The 11,744-nt window shown below is 37.6% G+C and overlaps 3 protein-coding genes across 4 annotated transcripts; 1 reads left to right on the forward strand and 2 right to left on the reverse strand.

Moving 5' to 3' along the window:
• Positions 1 to 527: 527 nt before the first annotated feature.
• On the reverse strand, positions 528 to 6,663 carry Coq6 (ubiquinone biosynthesis protein COQ6, mitochondrial). The gene is made up of 12 exons (XM_089837223.1): positions 6,311 to 6,663; positions 5,249 to 5,386; positions 4,803 to 4,861; positions 4,484 to 4,729; positions 3,529 to 3,636; positions 3,406 to 3,468; positions 3,230 to 3,337; positions 3,066 to 3,147; positions 2,364 to 2,484; positions 1,882 to 1,997; positions 948 to 1,114; positions 528 to 637 (listed from the first exon to the last, which is right to left on the reverse strand). The coding sequence occupies exons 1-12, from the start codon at positions 6,537 to 6,539 to the stop codon at positions 608 to 610; spliced, it is 1,467 nt and encodes a 488-aa protein (XP_089693349.1). The 5' UTR covers positions 6,540 to 6,663; the 3' UTR covers positions 528 to 607.
• An 81-nt stretch (positions 6,664 to 6,744) lies between these two features.
• On the forward strand, positions 6,745 to 10,950 carry LOC149717243 (protein FAM161A-like). 2 transcript variants are annotated; one of them, XM_089837207.1, is made up of 3 exons: positions 6,745 to 7,152; positions 7,289 to 8,660; positions 8,728 to 10,950. In XM_089837207.1, exons 2-3 carry the CDS (start codon positions 7,369 to 7,371, stop codon positions 9,020 to 9,022), a joined length of 1,587 nt encoding a protein of 528 aa, XP_089693333.1. In that variant the 5' UTR covers positions 6,745 to 7,152; positions 7,289 to 7,368; the 3' UTR covers positions 9,023 to 10,950. The 2 variants fall into 2 exon arrangements, with proteins under 2 accessions (XP_089693333.1, XP_089693338.1); XM_089837212.1 differs by having other exon boundaries at positions 7,294 to 8,660.
• Positions 9,048 to 10,866, reverse strand: LOC149717244 (uncharacterized). The gene is made up of 6 exons (XM_089837232.1): positions 10,662 to 10,866; positions 10,414 to 10,600; positions 10,156 to 10,337; positions 9,862 to 9,951; positions 9,472 to 9,792; positions 9,048 to 9,398 (listed from the first exon to the last, which is right to left on the reverse strand). Exons 1-6 carry the CDS (start codon positions 10,864 to 10,866, stop codon positions 9,214 to 9,216), a joined length of 1,170 nt encoding a protein of 389 aa, XP_089693358.1. The 3' UTR covers positions 9,048 to 9,213.
• Positions 10,951 to 11,744: the final 794 nt, after the last annotated feature.

Below are 11,744 nucleotides of genomic sequence, written 5' to 3' on the forward strand. Positions count from 1 at the left end.
CTGAGAGCTTGTCATGAAGTGATTGAAATAGGTGAAACGTCATAGATTCTTGTAAAGCGACGCCTGGTGACTTGGTGAGGCGCTGTCAAAGGCTCGGTACAAACTAAATAGGAAGATGGATTGCAAAACCGCAATCAATTCAATGTGTAGTCAATTCTCGCGTCGATCTCGAACTAGCTCTAAGTAAGTCTATAGCATTACGAAGTGTCATATTTATGGAACATATCGTGTAAACTTATGGTTGAAACAAGATGAAAGGAATTTTTCACGTAAAGCTTAAAAGTTGGGACGGAAAGCAAAGCCTTTATTTTTTTCAGGAAAGAAAACCACAAGACAACTTCGAGACAAGCGTCATTTATTTTTGGTACTTCAAGTTTCAACGTAAAGGACCAATGGAATGAAATCGATGGAGTAACAATGTGATTGACTCGCGTTGAAGCTATCAAAAATCTGTAGAAAAGACTAAAGAAACCACTCCAGCATAACCAACTGAATTTATTTGGAAAAAAAAACACAAACAACTGAACTAGTTTGCTAGTATTATGCACAATTTTATTAATATACAAATATTATCACCAAAACGTAGTTTACAAATTTTATATTTTATTTAGCGTGATGCCATGGCAATTATTTGTTTCTGCAAAGAAGACAAAGAACGTAATTTTAGCTAAAACGAAAATATGTGCTTTCCATTTACCGCTTTTGAGCACTCCAAAGGTGCTCCAAAGCTGTAAATGGGAAGGCCATAGACCATTTCGATGTAACTAATAGGGAAAGACACGGTCTTCCATCTCGATCGTTTTTTTGGCGCCTGCTCTGTAGTCTTATTGTATCATGAGACTGCGCAGAGATGGTAATGTATTAACCCCCTTGTACGTCCCAATACTGAGCGTTGCCTAGCCCCATTTTTTACATCGAAAAAGTCTATTGAATAGCCATAAAAGTACCTTCAATGGCGAACAGTAATTTGTTAGTTGCAGACCTACACTTCTCAATAATACAGCGGGTATAAATTCATTGCTGTAAAGTTTATTTAGACCATCTATGGCAGTCATGACGGGCACATTATGCTTTTGCCTGGCAGTTTCGTACGATGTTAACGCGATAGAAGCATCTTTAAAAACTCCGCATATTAATACTGATACTACAATCAGAAGTAAATGAACCGAAGTTACCGGAGAGGGCAAAATTTGTATAATGCGTTTTCCATAACGTGGGGGTAGTAAAAATCAAGGTAGCTGTACCTCTACCTGAATCGTCTCGAAATTTAACGCTGGCACTAAAGACCATAGTTACAGCTTAGTTACAAATCCGCGCAATATCGTTAGTATGAATAAACAGTCGTTGTTTCAGAAATAGGCGTCTGCTTCTATCTTAGGAGCCTAGGCCCTAGGCTTACGTTCGATAATGGATGAAAACATTAGGGATGATCTTTTGACATACCTTTCAAATATTAATCGACCATTTGTGACTTCAATTAAGTCGGGAAAGATTTATTGAAATTCTAAAGTCAGACATTGGACCAAAGTATGTTAAAAGTCTTCTTATCCTACTCGAAAAGTTTTTCAATGAGTGTAAACCTCTCCGCAAAAGAATCTTCCGAGGGAAATATATCCTCTTCCGAAGAAGTCGCCATTTTTAAAAACTCTAACTAGGCCTAATTCCCGGAAAATCCGGTTACTCGAACATTGGCCGCTTGGTGGCGTTTTCAAAATTGTTGTGACTCGAAAGAGTAGAGGAGCGAGACTATCGTCGGGGTTGAAATATAGGGGTTTGTGAGGAACTTGTGCTTAATGAATAAACAATACGACTCCGGTAACTTCGGTTCATTTACTTCTGCTACAATTAATAAAAGGGTTCCATGGGACAGCGAATTTATACCAATTTCATTTCCATTGCGAACTGTCTCCTCTAATTTATCAACCAACGTATTAACATCTCCAAAACCAAGATTAACTCCTAAACCAGCCAATGGGTGAACTCTATGAGCCGCATCCCTAAAAATAAACTGTTTTCAAAGCTTCATAGTGAATTGAACACTCCCATCACATTTGTGGGGTTGTTACAGGGGTATAGAGTGCTGTCAGAAGCGCGGGTGTGACGTCACCCATGCTGTTTTCCCATAAAGAAAAAACGGTAACTGTCATGGCTAAAGGCAGACTCGTGACGTTTAACCTTGGATCTGACGTCACAACTGACAGCACTCTATTCATTGCATAAACACGATTTTCTGTCGTTTTGCAGTGAGTCGTCTTATCTTTATTCAATTGCTAAATAGCTTGAAGATTTCTAACACTTTCGAAACCCCTTTTCTCCACCTTTGTTTACGTCATCCGAGGTGATTCAATCGGACCTTTACATACCCAATTAAAGCAACTTGTTTCCCAACGTATCTTGTTGAGTGTCCTAAACCTAATGGGAAAGTAGCCCTCGAACCTTCCTCTATTGATAAAATACTTGGTGGTAATTGCAGAACTGATCCAGCTGTTTGTGAAAATAAAAGTAATTAGTTTAACAATGATTATTTAGATTAAAAGGAGGGTGAAGTGGAAAATCTAGTGATTTTTTTATCGATTCTTCTTCTAATTATAAGACCAGTCTGCATAGTGAAACATTCAGGAAATACAGATTCCGAATGATTTTAAAATTCAAATTAGGTTCAGATTTTAAGGATAATTTTAAACAAGGACTGCCGACCAATCGCGTAACGCCCTGCCCTCCTGTTAACAAAATTCTCGTGGCATGTTACGTGTCTCGCGCCACGATTGTCACATTGCGCGCAAATTTTATCAAACCTCGCGATAAATTTCATTCGACACGGAACGTGCCACGAGAATTTTATTAATAAAAAGGCAGGACGTTACACGATTGGTCGGAGGTAGTTATTTAAAATTATCCTTAAAATCTGAACCTAATTTGAAATAATTTTAAAATCATTCGGAGCTGGTATTTTCTGAATGTTTCACTATGCAGACTGGTCTTATAATTAGAAGAAGAATCGATAAAAAAATCACTTGATTTTCCACTTCACCCTCCCTTTAATAACAATTAAGTTTCTAGCTTACAGCTGGGAAATAACGTATTTAATAATTTATCAACCGAAGATGAAATGTTCTTCACGATTGGATGAGGTTCTTTTTCAACCCACTTTAATAATTAAATATATTGATTAATATTAACTAAACTAATTATATATTCGTAAATAAGGTTTAGGGGTTTCCGCTTTCACCAGGGAAGAATTTAGCGCATCCGTAAATGAATCTTCATCCATTGACATTAAATTTTGCGCCATGGAAGGGGTAACGGTCCAAACCAATGACGAAGACGTATCCGTCAACTAATTAATTATAAATTGGTTAATTTAATTTAATTTGAAGTTTGATTAATATTAATTTAAGTTGTTACAGGAAGTAACGCGATTGGACCAGTTGGAAGGAATTTCTGCCAGGCCACATTATTTTCAATCGGCTAATTTGGTAAATAGTTAATTAGTTTATATAGTTTATAATTAGTGAATTAAGTTTAAACCTCAGCAAAATTAAGCGTGGCTACAATAGCTTGTTGTTTATAATTCCACGCCACGTACATAACTTTCATTGTTTTTCGGATTAATGAATTGTATCCGTCAGCTCCTATCTGTTTCAAAATTTAAGTAGAAATTTCAAATTTTGCGAGATGCGATGCCGATTTACAAGTGGTACGACGTCCATAAACTTTGTCACTATGCTTGATTACTTTGCAATTAATGACAGCCTAAGTTCATAAGATATTTTCCATAAGTTTGTCACTGGTTACTGAGAGGAGGGAGGAGAGACTTGAGAGGGAGTGTTGATCTAATGCTAACAAAACCGTCATACAAATGGTAAGCGGGAAAAAAGTGAGGGTGGGAATTTCTATCTCCGTTCCACGATTTTAGCTAACGCGCAGGCGCGAGTGACGTCGTTTACTACCGCCAGTTATAGTTCACCATGACGGATATTCAAAAACAACCTTCCTCAAAGCCGGTTTTTAAATTTGACGCATGCGCGCGGTCACCGCGAAGAGTGGCAGAGCCAGCGCCGGAGAGAAAAAGTTTAGCCACGAAGCGAACGAACTCGCCTATTCACTTTATTACTCCCTCTCAAGTCTCTCCTCCCTGCTGAGAGCTTGTCATGGCGTGACGTAGGAGAAACGTCATAGATTCGAGGTAAAGCGACGCCTAATGAGGCGCTGTCAATGGCTTAGTATAGACTAAACAGGAAGATGGACTGGAAAACCGCGTGTAGTCAATTCTCGCTCCGTTCTCGAACTAGCTCGAGATGTAAGTCTCTTGCGTTACGAAGTATAGGAAGTGTCATACTTATGGAACATATCTTATTAACTTATGGTGACAACAATACTCGTGTATCTTTGATAAATTATATTTTCTTAATGACTTTCTATCGCTTTCAGTGTACATTTAGTTCATGGACAATACTATTAAAGCAACAAAAAAATATTTCACCAGCAATTTCGTTTTAAACGTTTGCCCATCTTGCAACTTCAAGTTGACATGAGAACTGTTGCTATCTTTAGGCAAGTCATAATGAACTACTTTCGCGCCATTCAAGACTTCGACTTTATCTTTTAATGAGTTTAATTTTTCAGTTAAAGCTCTTAAAATGACTTGATTTTCTACTATAAACGCAATTTCTTCTTGGAGTGACGGGTTTTCAAATGTTATGGCTGAAGATGAACACGATTCCCAAACCTTTCAATTGCAAACTTAGATATTAAAAGCCGAAAGGACTAACAAGAATTATTTTATAATTATTTTCTTAAACCTGCATTCTTTTCACTGGCTTCATTCGCATTTCGCAAATTCTATCCCAACAATTTATGCCTATATATCAATAACAATATATTTACATTTTGAGCTTCAATTATATCAGGGATAGATTTAATTTTAGAAGTAGGACTGGAGAACGATTAGTATTTACTTCATTCCAACTCGTAGAGCCCCTCCCTCCAATACGTAACGAAAAGTTTAAATTATCTTATTGGCTCACTTAAACTACGTTTTGATGACGTTGCTGACGGGGACGGCGAAAAATACGCAATTCCTTTTAACATCTGTCGCTATGACCCGCCTCTTCTCTCATACCCCCCCCCATCAAGTGGAAGGGGGGTCCGGGACTTTGACGCGCGCCCAGATTACTCTGTTCTCCATTCCTACTTCTAAAATTAAATCTATCCCTGATTATATATAAAATCCATTTATTAATCTAACTTTTTAAGAATTTGGCGCTTCCAGGATTTAAAGCAGTTACTCTATTACTATATTTTTCTGGAAGTGGATCGTTTACATTTATCACAGAACCAGCATCGAGTAAGAGCACTTTCTTACTATGCAGAATTTCCGAACTTCCTAAAAACGTTGGTAATTAGAAAACCTGGAACTTTTATTCAAGTTTGTTGCCAACCCCTTCATCAAAATATGACATCAAAAAAATAAATCGAATTGTTTAATGTACTAAAGTAGTTGAAGCATGGATAAAAGATGCGCGTGAGGAAATTTCAAACTTGTTTTCACGCTGTTGGATAGACAACTCCATATCTCCGACTGCAGATTATTCGATATCTACTCTGTTGCAGCTTCGGTTGTCAGCACGACAACCAATTGAAAGCTCTCTATTTTTGGTCAATCCATCCCGTAATAACAAAATTTTATTGGGAGATTGCAGAGGTAGGTTATTTCAGAATGACTCCTCCCCTTTCCCTCAAAATAGCGGAGCACTTCACAGAGTGAAAGTGTAGTATGGAAAGACTCCTGATTGGTTAAAGGGGCTGTTCAGACCATGGGACAAACGACGATCTTCGACATAGAGCTTAGCATAGTGGGTGGGTAGAAAAGGAGAGGGGGTCGGTCAGCCCCTTTAGTTTAATTTAGTATAAAGCAGTCAAGGGAGGTGGATGATTTTGAATGTAATGAATTTATAGAAACAGGTAATCTGAAAAGACTGCTTCACGATTTGGTTCATACTCCATTCGAACTAGCTTTAAACATTTTGGGGTTGTACACTTGTTACATTCTCTTATCATTAGTAAATACATTTTTGACTGGGAAATTTATATACAATTAATAAGGTGATTCGGTCTAAAAAATTTGCTGTAAAATTAAATATGAAAATTACTGCTATTCAAAACCACGGCCTACTTAGATCATCTCACGTCTCAAAACTAAAAAAATTAAAAATGGCAAGTATCCGACCTCTTAGCCAAGAAACCCAGAGCCATAGATGCTAAGGTAATATGATTGGATGGCAAAAGTATCATGCTTTTTAGAACTGACCTATTGCACTGGCCATGGCACTTCCCACCAATCCACCTCCTGAGATGATAACGTCATAAAGATGATCATCACTTTCTCCATTGGAGTCTGATGAGGAAGAGTTTGAACTTGAAGATGAATACCAATATTTTGATGATCCGGATAATTTAAATGCAATTCGCGCGTTATTTTTAACTGCGTAAAATTGTTTATAAAGGCCAATATACTTAGAAAAGGTTAAACCATTCATATTTAACTTTATTTTGATTAAGAAATTGTGTCCACGAAGTGAATGACCTTAATAGACGAAAACAACTACTATCAACAAAATTATATAACACGTGAAAAAGCAGACGATGGTCTATGAAAGACAAAACATCGATCAGCTTTAGCCAAGGAGTATAGAGTAATATAAGCAGGAGAGGAAAACAGTACAGTCAGCATAGAGACTATAAACTCCAAGTAGTGGCAGGTCCCCCGCTCTACAAGCGCAAATAATGATGTTGCTCCTAAATTGGTACATGAGAGGTTCCGGCCCGTTTAATTTTGCTTAGCGGAAGTCGCCCTGTACCAGGAGAAAAGGGGCAACAAGTTGAGGCATTCCTTCCACTCCTTGGGGTTTATAGTCTCTATGCAGTCAGGGAGGTTTCCACACTTCTTTGGTTGAACGCGGGGGTTCAATTATCACATGTTCTCCCCCATTGGACCTCTGGTCACTAAATGGTCATTGGTGGACTAGAAGACGTCAAAGTCAACCTGACACCCCACCCCGTTCCCATGAATAATAATAAACATATCAAACATGGCCGCTCTAATCTCCATAGACATTAGAACGCTATGAGCCACTCATACCGAATGGAATGGTAAGTGCCGTTGTCTTTACAACTGGAATAGTTCTGAATGAATCGGAAAAATTAGCTCTGAGTGTTAGGCTTCATTAAGTTCATTCTTTGTGTAAGGTGTATTCAAATTTCATTTAATTTTAAACTTTTTTTCTAGAACAGAACCACGTGGTTGACTAAACGTTGCTCAGTGATATATCTAGTCACCACAGTATCTGTGATAGCCGAACAGAGAATATGCATCCAAGTCAACATAATCAAAATATGCGAGACAGCGATGGATTAAACTTCAATACCCTTCTTGGATTTTTGGGAGAGGCATACAATGAGAAGTTGCAAGTTTACAACCACGCTGAAAATGATGCACTTACACGATTTAAAAATAACTACAAACAAGTGTTAGAAGGTGTTACCAAACCTGTCAATGAAAAGAGAACCATAACGAAACAAGATACATTCGATAATGAGTACGCTTTCAAGTCGAGTAATGATAGTGATAGTAAAAATTCCAAGATTGATATTGATACTCTTTACGAACGTTGCTTTGATATCATTCCAAAAGAGAAGAGAAAGGAGTTGTGTTTGAAGAAAGTCACTGTACCTGAACCATTCGATCTTACGTGTTACAAAAATAATAGATCTAATATTTTTAAATCGGTCCATGACGAAAATGGGAACTTTGCACATCCAAAACACGCCAAACCCGTCCCAGCATACGTTTACTTGCCTCTTTACGAATGCATGAAGAATCAAAATGAAAATGAACGAAAAGAGAGGATAGAAGAACGGAAAAAAAAGTTGTTAGCGACAGTGAAACCATTCGAACTTTCTACTTCAACCTCCGAAGTGAAAGCTAGTCATAGAAGACATTCACATTCATTAAGCGATCTTCAGCAACTTCGTCGCGCATCAAACACTGATCAAGATACAAATAGAAATAAAGATTCAATATCCACTGAAAATCAAACTGCTAGACACATTAAAGCCAACCCCTTTCCGAAACACTTATTTGACCCTAAGAATCGTCATGCGCTTGAAGTAGAGAAGCAGTTACGTCAAATACGAATCAAAGCCAGAGCCGAAGAGCTGCTAAAACAAAGCTCACTGCCTTTCAGTGGTGATAGAATCACTAAGAAATGGAATTCTATGATTTCTTTGGGACAAGAAAAACGAACTGACAAAGAGAAAGACCTTCATTCCGATAAACGATACTTTGTGATTCTCAGACCAAGGTCAAGTTCCACGTGTGGTAATCGCTTTCAAAAACATTCCGAATCCGAATTTAATAGGCTAAAAGACGACGATAGACCTGTGGAAGTCGTTGGAGAAAAAATTGCCAACATTCAATCCAAAAAACGTTCAATTATGGATTACGACCGACTATGCCAAAAAAATACAAGAACAAAACCACAAGTCAAAGAATCTAAACCACCGCAATCAACGATGCAGAAGAAAATTGCGCTTAAAGTTCAGTTAAACGAACATTTGATGAATAAAGTTGACATTAAAGCCAAATTAAGAGAGAGCCGGTGAGTTCCCGCTCACATCATCACCATTTCCAACATAACGCGAGCTAATCTTTCGAGTGTATTTCAGAAAAAATGATCTGAGAAGAATGGAGGAGTACACCCGTGAAATTGAAGAAATGAAGCAAAGAGTTAGCCAGCGACCTTTATTAATCGAACGACAAATGATGGACTCCTTGAGAAAAAGCGCTCAAAAGAAATTGAACCAAGGAGGAGGGGTTACCACATTCAATTCTAGTCAACACAGCCGTCGCAGTTCACAAACAAACTCAGTATCTGCGGGACAGAATACAAGTCCAAGGGACCATGACGAAAGTCGCGATGAAACCTTGAGTCAAGGAACGGAGTTGAAAACAGAGTCATAATACACACACACACACACACACGCACTTTTAAGTTTTACCACTAAAAAAGATCTCTATTTATTCATGAGTATTTTATACAAAGAAATAAATGTGACAAATATTTACACCCTTAATATAAGTAGGTTTTCACAAGGTTTTTATTGGCTTTTCAGGGAAAATTAGGTCAGTTTCAACCCCCTAGTAGACCAACATTAATTTTTATTAAATAATAACTTTGATGGGATAGCTACATCACTACCAATCTCAGTATCGGAATAATCTTGCATGTAATTGCTCGAGATCAAAACAGTCTTTCCAGGTTGACCCAAAACTAAGACTTTAGTATCGGTTGTTTCTACAGTGTCATTTGACATTAAGCTATCAGAATGGTAATTATCTGAAAAGAAATTTAAAGCTTTTCGATTAAACAACGCCCCGAGAGTGGAATGAATTCAGTCTTTAGGACCTACAAGGATGTTCGGTCATCTCCTGATCCATATTTGTGATGGGTTGAGAAAGAATTACGCAGTTGTTTCTCATTCTCAATCCATCTTGAACTGGAAACATGTCTTGGGAATGTTGATCACTCATCATGAACATGTTGGCTGTAGTCAACTCTGTTAAATCAGTATTTGGTTCATCCAAATGATTGTCGGATGGTTCTTCTGACGACAGTGGTGGTGGTGGTGGAGGTAACATTTCACCCGAATGGAAGCGTTGAATATGAACATTTCTGCTTCCAATTTGAGAGAAACGTTTTGAACATAGAGCGCATGAATAAGGTTTCAAGCCTATAATTACAAATGCGTCATAAACATTTGTTGGCATGCAATTCCTGCGGTGTGAAATAGACGTCTAACCAGAATGCACCAACAAATGCTTTTTAAGACTAGATAACTCCGCAAATCTTCTTTGGCAACCATCTTTTTTACACAGATATGGTTTCTGGCCTAAAACCAATTTGGGTTTTAATATAATTTTAGTTCAATAATAGAGTGCTGTCAGAAGCGCCGGTGTGACGTCACCCATGCTGTTTTCCCATAAAGAAAAAACGGTAACTGTCGTGGCCGCCCATTGCTAAAGGCAGACTCGTGACGTTTAACCTTGGATCTGACGTCACAACTGACAGTACTCTTTAATATTATGTTAAGAACCTGTGTGTGTTCGTAAATGGTTTTTCAAGTTTCCATTTGTGTTGAAACTACTAATGCAACCGATTTCGGGGCAAACAAATGGTTTCTCTCCGGTATGAGTGCGACGATGTACTGCCAATGACTGAGGTGTGTAAAAACTTCGACTGCAATTGTCAAAGTGACATCTGTATGTTTTCGTTCCCCTAATTTGTAGAAAATAAGTCCAAGATCAATTGTGCGTGTAATGTTTCTGTGAACTTGTGAAGCGTATGGGCATACATATGTGTTTTATGGTGGTAGCGATAATGAGCTAGCCATTTAAATTTTCTATCACATCCATTGTAAGTGCAAGTATAAGTTTTCTTTTTTCTCCGTTGTTTTTGAGGTTCTTCTAATGGTATATTTTGAGCTGCATGGAAGTCCTTTGATTTTTGTTTTAAATCTGCCGATTTTGTTGGTTTTATTTCTAGGAAATTAAACCATGTGAAAAATATACGTCATTTACTAGTGATTCTTTTTCTGCCTACCATTTCTCTGGTTATTTAGGTCATTTTCTTGAATTTCTTGGTATGACAGTTGCAAAGCGATGCTTTCTTGAGTCGCTGCCACTAAATTTTGTCTCGCAACTTCGTGCAACTCTTTTAAATAAATACTCGTAACTGCTAAATGATCAGATCTTTCATCAGGTTCCACTAAACGTTGCAATTCCGCGTAACTGAAAGATTCCTTCATTGTGACGCTAATTTTAAGGCGATAATTAGCGATTTGACAGGTCGCTAGCCAAAAGATCAAATAGTGGCAGCCATTTTGGAAAAATAGGCCAAAAAAATGTCACGTGCTTTTTTGTTACGTTCGATACAAACGTCATGTTAAGTTGGCAGAGCTATTTATGTTTACGGCGATCAACTTTAAAGAAATACTTAGGCCATAACGAATGTAGCTTTGGCAAGTTTTTCGTGCTAACAACGCTGATACGTGCTAACAACGCTATGTTTACTTCATGACTTCTTTAATAACAAATTGGCACTTAACGTTGAAACTTTTTTCCACCCTGCACCGTATCCCTCTACCCGTGGACACTCCCTTAAACTTGCAAAACCACGCGCCCTGACGTCTATCCGCCAACATCATTTCACCCACACTGTCATCTCAGATTGGAACGCACTCCCTGAATCTATTATTACCATCTCAGATAAATCAAAATTTCGCGCTAAGTTATCGGCTCACTTCAATAATACCCCAAATTGACCTGTAGTCATACCGTTTTTTACTTTGTTACTTATCTTTTTTCTACTTTGTCACTTATTTTTTTTTTTTTTTTTACTTTGTTACTTATCTCTTTTTGTTTTTTTTTTTCTTCTTTTTTTTACTAATGTATAACTAAATCGTTAATCTCTGTATAACTAAATAATCTCTGTATAACTAAATAATCTCTGTATAACTAAATCGTTAATCTCTGTATAACTAAATCGTTAATCTCTCTCGGTTGTACTAACCAAGCTCTAATGGCTTACCTGTACTGAACTAAATAAATAAATAAATAAATAGGTAGTAAGCTCGTCGTTGAAATGGTCCTCGTATGCAAACAGAGGCAAAGATGAGAAGTTATA

The sequence above is a fragment of the Phalangium opilio genome, unplaced genomic scaffold, assembly GCF_054372755.1.
Source record: "Phalangium opilio isolate 3A_F unplaced genomic scaffold, DU_Popi_V2 ptg000003l_1, whole genome shotgun sequence".
Classification (NCBI taxonomy): Eukaryota; Metazoa; Arthropoda; class Arachnida; order Opiliones; family Phalangiidae; genus Phalangium; species Phalangium opilio.

Bases quoted from the DNA above. Each gene is read 5' to 3' on its own strand.
- Coq6 (XM_089837223.1), bottom strand. From the start codon at position 6,539: ATGAATGGTTTAACCTTTTCTAAGTATATTGGCCTTTATAAACAATTT. The intron at 5,387-6,310 runs GTCAGTTCTAAA...CAACGTTTTTAG, and splicing joins TGCCATGGCCAGTGCAATAG to GAAGTTCGGAAATTCTGCAT. The intron at 1,115-1,881 runs GTATAAATTCGC...GAGTTTTTAAAG, and splicing joins TCGCAATGGAAATGAAATTG to ATGCTTCTATCGCGTTAACA.
- LOC149717243 (XM_089837207.1), top strand. From the start codon at position 7,369: ATGCATCCAAGTCAACATAATCAAAATATGCGAGACAGCGATGGATTA. The intron at 8,661-8,727 runs GTGAGTTCCCGC...AGTGTATTTCAG, and splicing joins GCCAAATTAAGAGAGAGCCG to AAAAAATGATCTGAGAAGAA.
- LOC149717244 (XM_089837232.1), bottom strand. From the start codon at position 10,866: ATGAAGGAATCTTTCAGTTACGCGGAATTGCAACGTTTAGTGGAACCT. The intron at 10,601-10,661 runs GTAGGCAGAAAA...TTAATTTCCTAG, and splicing joins CCTAAATAACCAGAGAAATG to AAATAAAACCAACAAAATCG. The intron at 9,952-10,155 runs GTTCTTAACATA...AATTGGTTTTAG, and splicing joins CCATTTACGAACACACACAG to GCCAGAAACCATATCTGTGT.